General features: G+C 53.0%; 1 protein-coding gene across 1 annotated transcript in view; it reads left to right on the forward strand.

The window, feature by feature from the left end:
• The first annotated feature begins 510 nt into the window (after positions 1–510).
• The window catches only part of KCNK1 (potassium two pore domain channel subfamily K member 1), a 34,071-nt gene continuing 16,648 nt past the window's right edge, over positions 511–17,933 (forward strand). The window contains exon 1 of the mRNA XM_054576756.1: positions 511–899. Coding sequence (XP_054432731.1) covers positions 545–899 — 355 coding nt within the window. The 5' untranslated portion in view covers positions 511–544. The remainder of the gene's footprint in view (positions 900–17,933) is intronic.

The raw sequence follows: 17,933 nt of genomic DNA on the forward strand, positions 1-17,933 counted from the left end.
CACACTCACTCTCCTACACGCGTGCACATAGGCGCACCCACAGACTCCCGCGCACACACACGTACAGTTCACACTCTCACATTCACACACGTGCACACGCTCACACACGCATGTGCACAACACTTGGAGACACGCGCGCGCGCACACGCGCTCGCGCTCTGACGCCCCGCTGCGCATCGCTTGGTTTGGTTACTGGGCCCGGCGGCAGCAGGCGGAGCTGCAGCTGGGCTGTCCTCCAGCCCCGTGGTCCTGGCAAGTTTGCACACAGTCTCCAGGGACGCTCAGGTTACCTGAGCCGTCACCACGTCAGCGCCACATCATCGCCCCTTTGTACACCGAAGGAAGCAGGAAAAGAAAAAATCCTCCCGGCGCGAGCCAATCGCTGGCAGCGCGTGCGGGCTCTGCGGGCGGGGCGGGCTGAGGGCGGGGGCGGGGTGGGGGGTGGTGCCGCGGGGCGGGGGGCGGGCACTCGGAGCCGCTCGGGCAGCGTGCTGCGCGGCTGGGCTCAGGCTCGGGCTTTGGCTCGGGCGCCGGAGGCGGGAAGATGCTGCAGTCCCTGGCCGGCAGCTCGTGCGTGCGCCTGGTGGAGCGGCACCGCTCGGCCTGGTGCTTCGGCTTCCTGGTGCTCGGCTACCTGCTCTACCTGGTCTTCGGAGCCGTGGTCTTCTCGTCGGTGGAGCTGCCCTACGAGGACCTGCTGCGCCAGGAGCTGCGCAAGCTGAAGCGGCGCTTCCTGGAGGAGCACGAGTGCCTTTCGGAGCCGCAGCTCGAGCAGTTCCTGGGCCGGGTGCTGGAGGCCAGCAACTACGGCGTGTCTGTGCTCAGCAACGCCTCCGGCAACTGGAACTGGGACTTCACCTCCGCGCTCTTCTTCGCCAGCACCGTGCTCTCCACCACCGGTAGGAGCCCGATGCCCCTGGTCCGCGCGGCCACTCAGACCCCCGCGCCCCGTCCCCCATCCCGGCCACCCTGGCCCCTCCAACCCGGCCACCGGCCCTTCCCTGGGCCCCTCCTGCGGAGACTTGCCAAGGGCGGGCTCCGTGGAGCCGGAAGCCGGTGAGGTGGCCTCGGGACGTGACTTGGCTGTTGCCGCCCGTAACTCTTGGAAAGTGGCCTCTTACTAAAACCTATGGCCTGGGGGACTCTAGGGCTTCTTAGGCTGCGCCCTTTTATCTGGGTCCCCTACACCCAACCTCTCCGGTTCAAATCTACACCGTTCCGGCCGCGGGGCAGCGAGGCCCGGGGATGCTGCAAACTCCCTGTTCCGAGCGCGCGCACCTCCCTCCGGACCCATCCCGCAGGGCTGGGCTGCAGAATCGAACGATGGCGCGTTCAAGGGTCACCTTCTGGAGGGCGCCCTCCCTTTCGAGCTCCTTCCTTCCTTGGGGCGGTTTGGAGGAACCGGGTGACATCACTCTGCTCCTCGCAGGTGACCTCTGAGCGCACAGGCCGATCGGGTTTCTTCTCAGACTAGGAGGAGTGAGGGAATGCCGTGCCCCTGGCAAAATGGGGCATCCTGATTCAGCAGTTTTTTCAACTTTAGGTGTGCGAGGCCACCCTTAAACTTGGGAGCGCACTTCGCTCGCGTTAGTCACCCCCCCCCGCCCCCGCCCCCGTGGACGTTCGCAATGGAAGAGCGTCCCGGGGTGATGGGGAGGCCCGGCGCGCGCCCCAGGCAACATGCCTCTGCTAGACCAGGTGAATGAAGGCTGGGTTTTCCCCGCGGCTACGGGAGGCGCACCCCCACCTGCGTGGAGATTTGTAAATTGGTATGTGGATCCCAGACAGTGTCTCAAGGAGCGTCCAGCGCAGTCTCGTCCCTTTGTGCAGGAGAGCAGCTCTTCCAGCAATCCATCTTGGCTTGCGCAAGATCACACACTTCATAGGTACCTGTGTAGTCCTGGAATCTGGGCCTTGTGACTTCCTTGCGGGGAACTCTTACCTCATCCCCTCCCCTTGAGTGGCGAAGCAACGTTGTTACTTCAACTCCTCCTTCACCCCACTCCTTCGCCTCCCAGGGTTTGCCTGTTTTTAATCCCTTTGGGCTAAACCCAACTGAGGATGGTTTGGGTAATTATTTGGTAAAGAATGCTAGTAAAACAATGATTCAAAAGTCTGGGGTGAATGACTAAACTGAAGTGCATTTACCCTGAATAAACTAGCAGACGTCTAGCTTGTACGGTGATACTTCTAAAACTGTGTTAAACGCAGCCCTAAACAAGACAGACCTGTTGTCTTACTTTTTAGCTTTTCCAACGCTACTCCAGTTTTTGTTCTACCAGTCCTGCTTCTGTGGCCTGTACCTGGTCCTCAGATCTCTCAGAAGCCCCCGAGCCTTTCCTTGGGGCATGTGTGTGCTCAATGGAGAATCATTCATCCTCTGCAGAAATATTTCCCCTGGGCTCCAGAAGGCCTACTGGGGCACAGAGTTGGGTCAACGTTGTGAGGAATGATGGTAACTTTTAGCACGCTCACGCTGGTCTTTTAAAAGATAGACCAGGAATCAGAACAACGCTACGAGAAGAAGGACACAGCTGCTCTTCTTGGGTGGGATCCCCCAGCACGGCAGCTCCTGTGCAGTCTCGACACTGTACGCGCCCAATTAAATGTCGAAGATGCTGGCTTACATTTTGGAGAGACAATTATTTCCCTGATTTCCTTCTGTTCCTTGTTTTTTAAACTGCAGTTCCTGGTTTTTCTAAAAAAGTGGGGATGGATGTCTTATTATTGGTATTCAGATTGCACTGTCGTTCCTAAGAAAGTCTGCATTCATGCAGAAACAAGAGTTCTTTTAGGAAGCCAGTGCAAGGGGCACTTAAGGATAAACTGGGTGAAAATGCTGCCTCGTGGGTTGTAAAATCAGCAAATCAGTGAATTTTGTCTTTGATAGCATAGCATTGAATTTGCTAATTCAAATAGAATTCTTACAGAACTTAGAATCTAGCCTAAATCAGACGTACTGTCCTGCTGGTTTTGTACTGACCCATAACTGACAACACTGATGTCCCACGTAGTATGGGAAACACTAGAAAAGTCCCATCCAACTCAAACACAGTGGACGGTGGTTCAGGCTTCTCTCTCGGGTTGGCGCTCGACATGCTGTAGTTGTGTGTGCGTGTGCGTGTATTTAACTTCTTTGCCCTGTTGATGGCAAGTCTCTGAGATCATTGTCACCCAGTCAGTCAGCACGGTCAACCCCTGCCTTGTCCTGAATAGAAACAGGGGGCATTACAAAGGGGCAGTTCTTGGTGGCCTTCAGTGTGATAGAGGAGCATGAATGCGTTATGTCAGAAGCTTCCCCTCCCAGAAAGGACAGGCTACTGCTGCTGCTTTTTTTTTTTTTTCCCCTGGAAGGAACTGGGTAAAGTCTTCATGGTCTCGCTGGGAAAAGTCTTAGGTTGGTAATTCAGCAATGTTCTCTTCATCCGCTGCTCTGCCAAGGATGCTGAATTAATTCCAGCAAAAATTTAACATCTCTTTCCTTCTCCTTGATTGCAGTGTGGCAGAAAGTGCAGCCCACTTTTAGCTGGTCGGAGGGAAGCGCAGTATAAAAATAAAAGGTGTTAGAGACTGAAATTTCCCACATCACTTTTGTACTGTGATTTTTTTCAAGGATTAAGGAAATAATGGGTGACACTTGGGGGGGTAAGAAATAATTTTTATTAAAATTATCTTCGGTAGCCGCATAAAATTTCTAGTGATCTCATTCACTCTTAAGAACAGTTTGTCATGTCTGTTTACTGTCTGCCTATTTATTCGTCCCCCTAAATAAGGCTACATCGCAGTGATGGGCGACTGGTTAAAATGCAGTTTTTGCATAAAGCCACTGTGGCCTTTTGCGGCTTTGTAAGCGTGGGGGCCATGAGATAGCTCCATCGCTATTTCTGTCACTTGGACACATGGTGCCTTTCTTCAGGGTGCAGCCTTATTCTTGTTTATGAAGAGACGTTTGAAGCTCTTCTTTCAGGTGCTCAGAAAAGAATTGAATGTAGCTTGTTCTCCACTGGCTTTTGACTTTGGTAGGGAGCTCCTACTGGGTTGGAGAAGGGGGTGAGCCGTAATGGGGATGCTGCATTGATCTTTGGTTTTCCAGTTGTTTCCCTAAGACAGATCTGTGCTTACCGATAACAAATATTGGCTGAGCTTTTGACCAGGATGGGGTGGGCACACTGCACCTGGCCACATCGAACCCGCCACCTGGCGTGTGCAGCCCAAGCTAAGGATGGCGTTTGTATTTTCCAATGGCTGGGAGAAAATGTCAGAAGAAAAATAATATTTTATGTCACATTAAAATGTTATGAAAATCAGAATTCAGGGTCCATAGCAAAGTTTCTCTGGTGTACAGCCACAGCCACTTGCTTCTGTGTCATTTTTGGTTGCTCCCCAGCGACTGTGGCTGAGCTGAGTAGATGTGACAGAGACCATATGGCTCCAGATCCTAAAATACTCACTGCCTCTCCCTCCGTGGAAAAAGCTCAGTGGCCCTGCTTTAGAATAACGTTTGCAGGGGCTCTGAGAGGGGTTCTAAGTGCTTTATTTCCTTTTAGAAACATTCCGTGAGACTGTTGAGCTTCCCAGGTTTCTGTGTGCTCCTTTAGAAGTGCTGTGCAACATTTAACTTACGTGCTACTACCCACAACTGCTTCCAAAACAAATGGTTGTTTATTAGAGGACATCACTAGTTTGGGGTCAGATTGGTGGCATTGCCTTTTTCTTTTTTAATGGTGACAAAGCGAAACTTCACATTGGTATTACCTGTTTTCTAATGTGCAATAAGTATATATCTGGATCAAAAATGACAACAAGGAAAGAAATTCCACCAAGAACAAACAAGCAGTCTCGTTTGCCGGAAGAGAGAGACCCGAAGTTTACGTTCTTCACGCTCTTTATTCTCTGGCAAACCTTTGGTCTCCATTTTGAGCCTTTGTATTTAATTGCAACAAATGTAATGATCTGGTTTCATGCCCCTAGCAGATTAAAGGAGGAAAGGCACAGTTACAGACAAACATAACTGAAAGGTCATGAAAAGACAAAAATCAGAGACATAAAATATTTAAAAAAACAAACATTTGTTGAACACTTTGTTATGCCAGGCAATGTTGACACAGGTTGTTACAAAGAACTAATGCGATGTAGATGTCATTGTCTGGAGTTTAGATCAAGCAGCTCCCTACCTGGGCCCCAGAGGCAGAGGAGACACGGCCTTGGTTGGGATCCAGATGTGTCTGAGCTGCGAGCTTGAGCTTTGCCGAGTGGCACCGTGTGGGGCATGGTGTGGGCTGAACTGCGTCTCCCCCAAATTCATACGTTGAAGTCCTAATATTAGGACTTCAAACCATGACTGTAAAGAGATGGGGCCTTTTTAAAAAAAAAAAAATCAAGTTGAGTTTATTTTTTAAAGATTTTATTCATTTATTTTTAGAGAGAGGGGAAGAGAGGAAGAAAGAGAGGGAGAGAAACATCAGTGTGTGGCTGCCTCTCTGGCGCCTCCTGCTGGGAACCTGGCCTGCAACCCAGGCATGTGCTCTGACTGGGAATCGAACCCACAACCCTTTGGTTCACAGGCAGGTACTCAGTCCACTGAGCCACACTGGCCAGGGCAGAGTTGGGGGCCTTTAAAGAAGTTGAAATGACAAGGTCACTATCTGCAAGCCAAGGAGAGAGGCTGCTGAAGAAATCAAACCTGTCACACCTTGATGTTGGACTTCCGGCCTGGAGGACTGTGAGAAAATGAATTTCTTTGTTTAATTCTCCCAACCTGTGGTTCTTTGTTATGGCTTCCCTAGCAAACTAATATAAAACTGTTTTCTTTAGTTGTACAAACACAAACAAACAAAAAAAAATACAGGAGCACAAGAAACAGAATTTTTAAGGTTTTTGCTGTTACAACCAACAATTTCATATGCCTGAGTAAGACGTTATTGTTTTAGAGTAATAATTGATGTCCCTGAATTATATTATAATTGTCTGGGGATGGTCAAACAGGGTAAAAGTTAATGTTTAAATGTATAAGCCCATACCTGTCTATAAAACGTCATTTCTTTAGTATTTTTAAGGTATTTTTTCCCAAACTGTAAATTTGCTGTTATCTGCCTATGTGATGGCACCTGGCACAGACTATCATGGTTATAAATCACTGTAACTGGAAAGAAACGAAGGGTTTGACTTCATGACGTAGCTACGAGCCTGGTCAAGAGGACAAGCTTGGGCTGTGCCAGCAGCCTGGCGGGGAGCCTGTGTCGTGGAGGTCGAGTTGTTCTGCGGCGCTGCCGCCCCCTCGGACCACAGGGTTGGAGCCCCGGAGTCCCTCATGCTCAGCTCTTCGGACGCATGACCACGCGATCTCGCATGTCACCTTACTACAGATTCCTTTCTGGGACAGAGCCACCATGGAGGTCGTGAGCTCTCTGGGGCAGTCCGAGTGCACTGGGCTAGAATTGATTCTTAGGGATGCCGTGCGATCCCTGCGGCAGCCGAGTCCGGGGAAACGCCGGAGCACGTGACTCCCACGGTGGCTGTTCGGGTGCGCACTGCCGCCTCCTGGCGGCGGGAGGTGGAGAGCGTGTCTCTGTGGCACAGCGGGCCGCTTGGCGGGGGCATCTTCTTGGCTTCCTTGGTGCCTCTGTCCCGTGGGCCCAGTTTGCGCTCCGACTTGGTGTGTCTGTTCTGGGTGGATTCCTTGTCCCCACAGTGGGTGGCTGTTCTGGCAGTGAAGGGTTGTGCCCCTGCCAAGGTCAGACTGAAGAAGGGGTGACCGGAGGGGCTTGGGGGTGCAGAGGGAGCCATCTGAAAGGATGGCCTGCTTCTCTCCCTGACTGTGAACCAGACCACAGCGCTTGTCTGCTACTTTCTAGTGTCCATTTCCCTTGTTTAATCTGTGAAACAGAGTCTATTCTTACATTAACTATGAGATCGAGTGATGTTACCCGTGGACAGTGGTTTTTAATTGGCGGCTATTTGCATGGGTGGCGACCGTGGCTAAGGCTGACTTGCCTTGTCACGTCAAGGCCTGAGTTGTCCGGGCAAGTGCTTACTGAGCATTAGGTTCACCAGCTGCTGTGCCAGCACTCAGGGATCTTGTTTTCCTGGATGTAGCTCCGTGGAGCACGGAGAGGCAGGCACAGCGAGCCCAATAGCTAAGTAAGATGCACAGGGCGTTGTTTGGGGTAATTGCTGAGAAGAAATGTCCTGCAGCAAAGGGAGACAAGGAGATGGGGGTGCTCATTGGGTGCGTGTGTGCCCGGCGCGTGTGTGGAGAGGCCCAGGACTGTGGGCTCTGATAGGAAGTCTGGAAAGGCTTCCCTGAGAAGCTGGCATTTGAGTTAGGAGCTGAAGGAGGGGCCTGTGTAGTAGAACAAAGTCCCTGTGTTGGAGGTGCAGCTGAAAGCCACGGTGGCTGGAGCTGAGAAAGGGGGGAGGTGATGAGGTGAAGGAGAAGGAAAGGCCAGGGGTGTAGGGTGTCACCAGCCACTGCAGAGCACTGGGCTTCTCGCTGGGTGAGGTGGGAGACACTGGGAGAGTCTGAGCGAAGGGGTGATACCATCTGACCAGTTGTTCTAGTTGGCTGGTGGTGGAGGACGAGGGAGGAAGCAGAGGCTCTAAAGGGCGCAGTGAGAGTAGCCCAGCTGATGCCTGTTGGTGGCGCAGAGCAGGGCGGTAGAGCAGGTGGCGACGTCGTCAGAGTTCAGACACGTCGGTGGGAGCACCACTGGGACTGGATTGGATGTGAGGTGTGAGAAAAACGGTCGTCAAGAATGATCCCAGGGCCCTGGCCAGGTAGCTCAGTTGGTTAGAGCATCATCCCGATACCCCAGGGCTGCGGGTTTGATCCCTGGTCAGGCACATACCACAGTCACCAATGAAGGCATATGTAAGTGGAACAACAGGTTGATGTCTCTCTCTAAAGTCAGTCAGTTAAAATAAAAAACATTTTTAAAAAATGACGCTGTTGTTTTGCTCTGAGGCCCTGGCAGCGTGGAGGCGGACAGAAGGCGGGGGAGGAGCAGGTTTGGGGTGTGGGGTCTGAGTGAGCCAAGATCGTGGGCCAGGTGGACTTGCGGTCCCTCCTGGGTGTCCGGAGTCTACACGAGACAGGCCCTCACTCTCCTGTGGCGTCACCAGGGCCGCACTGACAGTGGGACATGCTTCCTTTTGTACGACGTGCCCTGATTCCAAGTGGCCTCATGTGCCGTCTGTCTGACTGCAGAGGCTTAAGGCCGTGGAGGGGCAATGACTGACCTTGGAGGGAGGCAGAGGCGGAGAAGCTCTTCCAGGGCGCGAGTGGGAATTCTCTGGGCTCAGTGGCTGTTTGAGGAACACATTCGGCAACAGCTTCGGCTGCTTCAACCTCCAGGCTAAGAAAGGGCATCTAAACTATGATAGTGTTTTCTAATTTAATATTGTATAAGGCCCTGTGGAAAACAGGGTGGGGGGAGAAAGGGAAGGTAGGAGGATTAGCCTCATATGTTCTTAAATTTAAATTAAAATTAAATAGGAGATTTAGTATTTGATATAGTTCAATATAAAATGTACGTTTTATATAGCCCACAGAACAGTAACAAATAAGCACCTACAGTACATTTTTTGGGAGCAGCTAACATGAAAGTTAGCAGTCAATCTAGGTCATTTCTATTTCTAGGAAGTAAATAAGAAAAACACGATGATTTCTCCGTAAGAAATCCAAGCATTTGAGGATTCTCTTATCTTCAAATAAAGATACAGTTTGTGGCAGATGGAAAAATTATCCCATGACCCTGCAAACAACCTGGGCCACCTCCTTCCCGTCTGTGTGCGTTTAAGTTTGCTGATGCCACTTGCACACCATGGCTCCTTGCCTGTCCTTGACGATCTAAGCTTCCCCTTCTCAAATGCTGTCTTTTTTTATGTCGCTTCAGGTTGTGCCTAACCGGAGGGAATGCGAATGTTTGAAACTAGAATTAAAAGGTTAAAACATTCTTGTAACTAACATTCTTTGAGCGCTTGAACACCGGTTACCAAGGCACTGAATTATTTAAAGGCTGTGGCTCGGTGGGTTACGTTAACTAAAGAACCGGAGAAGCCGCTCCGTGTCAGACACGGCACTGAGAAGTTCTGAGCAGGGACAGTCCTCCTCGTGCCCCATGTGTCCCCCAGGGCTGTGTCGCGGGCCACTGCAACCACATATCCCCTTTCCCAGACCAGGTGCACAGGTGCGGCTGGTGGGAGGGCCCAGAGGAGCTTTGCGTGGTCACCGGAGGTCACTGCATGCGCACCGCAGTCTTACACGCCTGCCTCTGCAATGCATCTTATCCTTAAAAATGGAACCAACAAAAATAGAGAGGAGCAAGACTCAAATTACCCCCCAGATGTGTACAGTTCTGCTAGTAATTTGTGGAACATGATGTAAACCTGCATTTGTTTTTCAGCACCTTGCCTGCACACCTGCTACTCTCTGTAAAGGTGACTGAGCGAGGCCACAAAGACACATTTGGAATTAGCATGTGCGTGTCGAGATTCCCCCCCTGGTTCACTCACAGCCTGGTCTGGTGTACTCATCTGGGCTGGTGGCCCTGCCCTGGTGAGCCCGCGTCATGTGACCCGGGGCAGGTCGGGGGGTGTGTCCTGGCCTGTCCGTCCTCCATGTCCCACCCCCACGCAGGGCCAGCTGAGGGCAGGAGCCCCTCGGAGCAATGTCCCCACCGTCTACACGGGCAGAGATGGCTTCCCCCCACCCCTCAGCCCTGAGGATGGAGCTGCTCTGTACGATTGTCATCAGTGATACCAGACTGAATGAGCACTTACAGCCACAGCCAGACCGAGTGAAAAGTGAGAATCGTGAACTCTTTTTAGGGAGAATGTGTACTTTCAGGTATACGAATCGCCTTCGCAGACTAAGTAAGCGTTGCTTGAAACTGTTCTTGGGGGAATTTTTAAAACTAAACCCAGGGAGGGTGTAGGTGAAATGAAAGCTGTTGGGGAAGGTCAGTGCGACCGCGTGGATGTGGGGACAGGGAGGCCTGCGTTCCCGTCAGGCAAGTCATTGTCTCAAAAACACGTCGGCGAGTTCTCTAGAGCTGTGATTTTCAACCTTTTCATCTCATGGCGCACACAAACTAATCACTGAAATTCTGCGGCACACCAGAGAAAATACATTTTTTTGTTGATCTGACCAAAAAACGGGTACAATTTTGATTCATTCACACTGCACGGCCATGGCTGCGTTGGCAGTCATCCTTGTTTCATTAGATAATCTGAGGGGAAAGAGGCCAGCGCCTCTGACTGAACAGTCAGGTGCTGGATGTTTTAAACATTCCGTGCCGCGCTGGTCGCAGGTCGCCGCTCCGGGGCTTGGCTGCGGCATCTGTACACTGAGAGGGCTGAATGGCATCCTCTCGTAGCCTAAAGGTCTGTGGTCCTAGGTCTTTTTAGTGTTTCCTGAGTACTCACTACTCCGTGCCCTACGTGTAGGGACACACAAAAACTACTGCAAAGGCACAACCGCTCACCTCACAAAGCCCACACAGCCCAGCTGGGGAGGTGAACTGAGCCACGGAACCCTCAGGGAGGTGGCCGGGTAGGGTGCAGGTCCCTACCTGCCGAACCGTGTGGGGCCCTGGTGACAGCTGTTGGGTTTCAAGGGGGCGGCCAGTTGGGCCGAAGTGCTCAGAGAAGGTTCGTGGAGGAGGTGGCCTGAGATGACCAAGCCACGTGGGTAAGGGTTGGCGGGGTGGCACCCTGCAGAGGACACACAGGAAGCCCAGGAGGGGAACGAGCCTTACCTTCCAAAGGTCCTGAGGACGGCAGCCCGCCCGAGCTGGGAGCCACCTCGTGGCAAGTGGCTGATAAAGGGGCATGAAGGGCCTCGAGTGCGGGAAGCAGGGTGTGCACCGGACTCTGTCGGCCTTAGGGAGCCACGGTGGGTTCCTGAACCTGCCGGGGGCCAGCAGCCTGCCTGTGGGCTGGCCTGGGACGGGGAAAGCCGGCGCTGGGCACACGGCTCCAGGGCCTTGGCGGTCCTGGCACAGGAGGGGAGGGCTCCCTGAAGGACCACCGGGATGTGCAGACCGAGTTGCAGGGACGGGGCAGGGGAGCCATGAAGACCTCAGCAGAGAATGGGGGGGCGGTTGTCAACCGGAACACCCAGGCCCCGGGGCACCGTGGGACGGGGGGACCGCCCTGGGCTGACACGCCAGCAGTGTCAGCCCCTGACCTGAGCGAGTCGGGAGAGCAGCCGAGCAGCTGCCGTGTGCAGGGGTGTGAGATCCTTCTGGGTGTGTGGGGCAGGCGCACAGGCGGGAACGGCCCCAGGCGCGTGCCCCCACCTCCTCGCACAGGCGTGGGCTGGCCGGGGGTGCGGAGAGGGAGGCCCTGGGAGCCGGGGCCCTCACCCCGAATTCCCAGGGGTTCCGCCGTGAGAGGATGCATCCGCTCTGAAAGGTGTAGTTACAAATGTTACTTGTGATTAGTGTGTCCGTTAGTTAAAAATGAGCATTTCGAAATGGTTTTGAAAAGTTCTACGGAGAATAGCCATTTCCCAGATCCTGTTTACACTGCTGATGGGCTTTAAGTCCGTTGCTTTTTTTTGTCGTACTAAAATCTTACCTCTGACTCAGTTCCTGAATGGCCAAACTGTAACTTTATGAAGTTTCCATCTTTAAAAGAAACACAGGTGTTATACATACAGTCCTTCGCATTTTGTAATTGTTCGAGACAGTTTCTTACTGCACTCGGATTAAGGATTCTGGCTTCTGTTTAACTTCCTCACATGCCCCTGTCTGCCTGGGGGCACGTGACGTTTCAAGTGCACTCTTCCCTCACAGGGGGTAGGGTCGCAAACACTCCTTACCTGAAAACTCATAAATGCTTTGAGGAAAAGGCAGCACTTCATGCAAACCTTTCAATTTATCCTCCTATTCTGCTTTCTTCCTCATCAGATATGATTTATTTAAAACCACACCCGTGACCCCACTTGCAAAGTGTCCTGTTGCTTCCTGCGGCCTCGGCCTCGGCCGGAAGCTCAGGACCCAGGAAGTGAGTCGCTGTTGAACCCACCTGTGCGCAGGTTGGTCTCCAGCCCAGGCGTTTACACAGCTCAGAGGCGAGTCTGAGAGGTAAACCAGGAGGTGGAAATGCTTGAAAAGCAAAGAAGAGTTGCTTTTTCAGTCTCTTAAAGGCCAGCTGTCTAAGCCCTGAAGATCCATCCTGGTGTGTCACATGCTCCCCCACTCCAGGTCCCCGTCTTGGTCATTTGTCCCCTCAGAGCAGTAAGAGCGCCTAGAAAGTCGGCACACCGCCCCCTTGCAGCAAAGGAGAGGCGGGGCTTTGGCATTGACGGAAGACTTACTTAAAACGGTTCGAGTCCGGCTGAATATCCCTCCTCTAGTCCTGTCGCTCCTACTTCCATTCTGATACGCACCGAGCCCTCCCTCTGGCCGGGGGAACCGGCCGCCATCCACAGGCTGTTTAGTTTGCTCCTCTGTTGGGATGAGGACTTCGAACAGGCGTGATGGTCCTGTTATCAGAGTGCTTCCCTCTGCCACCCCGTGGCAGGGCTCTGACAACACATAGGTGTCCCCATGACGGTGCCACTCTCTGGCTGTGTGACGTTTGTCCCGCTGCCACTCTCTGGCTGGGTGAGCGCTGTGGCGCCAAGGCCGAGTTTATTTAGTCGCAGCTCACAGTGGCTCGCCTCAATGACGGGACCGTAAGCCCAGCCGCCATCAGCTCAGAAGCAGACAGGATCACCTGGAGCCTGTGCGCCAGTTCCTTGAAGAGGGAACGTGGGAGGTGAGCTCACTGTGGGGTTAACTGAATTTCCCTCCATGTGCCTACGTGATGGCTTTAAAGCCACTCTCCTTGAGTCAAAGAGTGCGGTGAAGTTGTCCCCACCCCCCGCCCCTGCATCTGTCGACTCTGCTGCATGTTTTCAAAGGCGGAGTGTCTGGGGAACACAGCGAGACTGCCATTGTGCGGTTGTCCAGCCTCCGCCCCTCCGTCCCTCTGAAAGGAGGCTGGCGTTGAGCTGTGATCCCGGCCTCTCCCCGGGCTCACGCCATAGGCGCCTTCCTGCCCAGGCCCGTGAATGCCGGAAGCTCCACCGCTTCTCCAGCAGCCGCGCCCCTGCTCCGCAGTAAGTGCAGAGCTGGAGAGAGTAGTGTCATCCAGAAACTTCTGTGGCCGACAGTCTTCTCGTTGGGCCCCCTTTGGTTCGGACAGAGGGAACTACCGTCCTTGTCGCTGCAGAGGACTCAGCTCAAGCTGGCTCTGGACCCGAAAGCCACCTCCTGCAGCATGGACCAGTGTCCACCCGAGACCCCGTGATGGCTGTGCGTCTCCCACGCTGGTGCCACGTGGGGGCTGTGTGCCTGTCGGGGAAGGAAGGCAGCGCAGCGTGTTCTGATAAGGGGGGGTGACATTTGGCCCAAGAGCTTCTTGGCGCGCGTTCCTATGTGTTCTGTCCACGGAGCTTGGGGAATGCTCTCTAGTCCCCTGGAGGCTGCTACGGGAGTTCCCATTTCCTCTCACGATTGGCTCTGCACAAATTCACCTTTACGTGAACGTGCCCTGTTTGTCTCCTTTTCCCCCTGAAAACAGCAGCTTTAATTTGAAGCTAAAGTCTTGACTTATGCAAACAACCACTTGTCCTGATTATATCAAGGAAAATGTTTTATTAGTAATTTTAATCAGGCAGGATGGTAAGGTCAGTTCTCGGGCCCGAGGCCGCACGGTTTTTGCCGCCATCTTACCGGCCCTGGACTGCATCGTGTGTCCCTCGCTGCCGGCAGTGCCCGTGGAGGTCCCGCACAGACGCTCCGCTGGCCCTGGGCTGTGCCCTGCCTGCTGCATGGACTCCACCGAGGGCTGCGGTTCAGTAATTCCAGTAATTACCGCTGCTCGCCGACCGCGTGCTGCGGTCACGCACTGGCCACGACTTCTGTGTCCGTCCCTCAGCTGGTGCCTCTGCTGTCCTTCCGCTGACCCGGGAGGTTGCGGCCAGGCCCTGCCTCTCCGGGCTCTGTGCCCCTTCCCAGAAGGAGCCCGGTCACGTGCGTCTCTACTGTGCCCTCCAGCCTGCCTTCTGCATCAGCCTCCTTCGCTGTGCGGCTCCCCGGACTGAGTTTTCGGGGGCTCCTCGTCTTGGACACACTGTCTTCCTTCAACGGGCTGAGCCAGGAGATCATACGCTGTTCTCAGAAATGTTTTGAAACCTTGTCTACCTGTAGCTTTTTATCAGAGCTTCCTCCTTGGCGCTTACGCTGGGTTAGTTCCTATTCATTTTGGTTTGATTCCCGAGGTCATTTCAATGAAAATTGGATTAATGACCGATGAACGAATCATGTCAAAATAGCGGCGAGATCCTTGAGAAATGGGGGGTGGGAGGGGCGAGGAAGTTTAAAGCAATACTGTTAATTTTGTGACCTTTAGAAATCTACCTGTAGTGGGTAGACTTGTATTTGCATCCTTCTGACAGGTGTGGACCGGTAAAAGTATGTATAAAAGTTAACATTTTAAGACAAAAACTCCAGTATTTCTGACAGGGCTCTTCCCTGGGACATCTTCGTGTAGGTCAGTATATTACAATAAGCCATGTTATTATGTTCAACATAATACACTGGGGGAGCGTTGAAAGCCCATCACACCTGTTTGTTTTTCTAAGGAATTCCAGACTTTTTGACTTGATTGCATGCCTTAAGTGGCCAGTTTTGTCAGATGGAATTCAGAGTCCTGTTTGATTCTCCTCTACAGAAGAATAAAACCGTGGTTCTAATTTGTCTACTACCCTGTAAGATATTAAATTTACTTAGTGTTTGGGGACAGTCTGAAAAGAAGACAAGTTTTGGCAGCTCCCACGTTTTGTTTTGAGGGAGGTGGTTTCCGTTGGGGGTGGGGGGAAGGTTGGAAAGGAGGGGACACTGAAGCCCATGATTAAGAGGGCGGCCTCTGGCCTCAGCGACGTGGACGCCGGGGAAGCCAGCGTCACTGCTGCCGTCGTGGGGGTGGGAGGAGATCGGGCGGCCGCAGGCCCACAACCAAACAATAGTTCCCTTGATTCATTTACTGAGCATTTGCTGAGCACAAGAAACTGTGAAGACAGGTGTTTAGCAATGGCAATGAGCAGATAAGAAGGATACGGTGGAAATAAATACAGGCAATAAGGATATGTACATTTTGATACTGAGCGTGTTCAACTTTCTAACTGCTCTGGTACTTCCTTTGGTTGTTGAAACAGTCGTGTGGTGCCCTGGCTGGTGTGGCTCAGTTGGTTGGAGTGTCGTCCTGTAAGCCATAGGGTGCAGGTTCGATTCCAGTCAGGGCACATGCCTAGGTTTCTGGTTTGATCCCTGGTCGAGGTGCGTAAGATCCTGGGTTTGGGCACATAAGGCAACTGATCAATGCTTCTCTCGCCCATTGATGTTTCTCTTTCCCTGCCTCTCTCTCTAAAAGCGATGAAAAAAAAAAAGAGACCTTGGGTGAGGGTTAAAAAAACAGAACAGTCCTGTGTGGGGAGCCCTGGTAGAGATGTGAAGTGGAGGCCAGAGGGTGACCTTGTTGAAGCAGCAGCCGCAGGCAGAGACCCGGGGGCTCAGACCCACGTGCGCGGGCAGTCGGGGGAGGCCCTAGGAGAGTGCCAGCCAGGCTTGGTGGCCGGGTATTAGCTACGGCCACTCAACGTCCTGCACGCGGTGACGAACTCATGAAGTGCGTCCGATTAGGGCCACTGCAAACTGCTCTGTCGCCGACGGTCCTGCACTTACGCTTTCTTCGAATTGTTTAACAAAAAGCTGAAGGAGAGTCAGCATGGCCTCTGAAGAGAAGGCGGGCGCGTCTGGTGGTGGTTCTCAGCGGCGCTGTGGCCCGCCGGGACGTCTGAGGGTGACGTGGCCGTCCTGTCCCGGCGGAACCCTTGAAGTGGAAAGAAGTAATTGTTTCTTTACTGAGTTAAATGGACATTTTATAACCCTCATCGGTCTTCCAGAGGGCTGCCCTTGGCCCAACTCCAGAAGAAGAATGTTTCAAAGTAAGTGGTTCTCTGGTCCAACCTATTCGTCATTTAGGCAGACGCTCTACGGGGGAATTGCCGTGGTAGGCAGGGTCGGCTTGGCGTGGGGGATAAATTGACAGAAGACAGAGGACTTTAGGGCAATGAAGCTACTCTGTATGATGTGATAATGATGGATATCTGTCATTCTACATTTTTTCAGACCCATAGATGGTACAACAGCAAGAGCGAGCTCTGATGTAAAGGGTGGGCCTCAATGATGTGTCGACGTCGGCCCATCTGTTGTAGCAAATGTCCCGCGCTGGTCGGGGGACGTTGGTGATGAGCTTGTGTGAGGGCCGGAGGTGTATGGGAAATTTCGGTACCTTTGTCTCAGTTCTGCTGTGAACCTGAAGCTGCTGTAAGACAGGGGAGCCGATAACTGGGCAGGTGCCGTCAGGGACGGGGGGCGGCCAGGAGGGCTAGTCTGCTCATGTCGCGGAGGGGAGGGAGCAGAGGGGCAGCGTTCGTGGAGAGGAGGTGGGCGTGCCAGGCTGGGTCCTGGGGCCAGGAAGCCAGGCTGGGACCTCGCGCGCAGGTGGCAGCCGGCTCAGGGACCGAGAAAGGCCGGGTCCTGCGGGAGGCTTCCGGGGGCACTTTCTTGTTCTTACCTCCATTTCCCCAGCGAGATGAGACCGTAAAGAGAACTGGAAACAGAAAGGCTTTTAACAACTCACTGTGGTCTCCAGCACGTGTCTGCCCTTCTGTCAGAGTTCACCCTAGTTTCTTCCCCGCGAGCCTCTCGGCCCCTTCAGACTAAAGTTTCTGCTGGTGCTGCATTGCCCAGTGTTCCACGGGGCCCCTCTGGCTGGCGCGTGTCCCCGGGCCTGACCAGTGATGGGCTTGTCTCCTGTATGCAACATACACAGTAGGAGTTCTGCTTCCTTGGTACAGAGGGAGGATTCGAAGGTAATGTCATTTTGGGAACCTCTGGAGTAAAAATAAATCCAATTCACTCATTCAAGGAGCAAGAAACTCACTTTATACTTTAAGTGGTTCTGTTTTTCGGGCTGAGAGACTCAAGATTCAAGGCCTTTAAGAGCAGAAATTCTCTGGCTGTGGGACAGGAAAAGGACATGTAGTTAGAATGCCAAGTACTATAGTTTATGTTCATTATTCATCGTAAAAGTTACAGACATTAATGCTTGACAGAATTTGTCCCCGGCTGTGGGGAAAAGGCAGGTTACCCACCTCCCCTGCCTAGTAGAAGGAGGACCCTCTCCTGTGGCGGATTTCTTGTTGTGTTTTGCATCTAAAGGCAGTGTTGATTTTAAAAGTTAGTAAAATACAGGTTTGAATGTTCACCTTGTTATCTTGCATGTCCTAAAGGGTGAAACAAAGCTGAATAAGCCTCTCATTTGAGAGGCTTAAAAGTGGGGGGTGGGCCTGGGTACCTCTGCTTCCTCCCACTCTGTAGGGCACCTGCCCTAAGCAGCCACACAGAGGCGTGGATTAGGAAAAGAATAAAATCTCTCTCTCTATGATCAGTTTCCAAAATGGGGGTGGGGGGAAAGCAATGATCCGTTTGGGAAACGAAGAAGCGAAAATGTTTAGCCCGGCCCCAGGAGCCTCCAGGAGGGGGCGTAGGCGCTCCGGGCACCCCCGGCTGAGCCGCGCGTGGTGCCGGTGCCGCGGCGCAGGGGCGGGGCCAGGAGCCCAGCTGGGGAGGACCAGGCGTGCTGTGTGCACCAGCTCTGCCCCCACAGCTCGATGACAAAGCCGAGCCACGCTCAGGAACGTGGTTTATGCCAGAAAGCACTATTTTTAGAGAAGAAGGAATTCACATGATCCTACCAAGCAGCTGTCCTTCCTGCATTTTGCTCTCTGGGGTAGGTGTGTGTCCACACAAGTGGCACATCCGTTTCTTCTGCTGCCTGACGGCACGTGTGTCGTGTGCCATTGAGTCGCTCCAACT

Source organism: Pteronotus mesoamericanus, unplaced genomic scaffold (genome assembly GCF_021234165.1).
Source record: "Pteronotus mesoamericanus isolate MK-2021 breed Mesoamerican mustached bat unplaced genomic scaffold, CSHL_Meso_final contig_347, whole genome shotgun sequence".
Taxonomy (NCBI): Eukaryota; Metazoa; Chordata; class Mammalia; order Chiroptera; family Mormoopidae; genus Pteronotus; species Pteronotus mesoamericanus.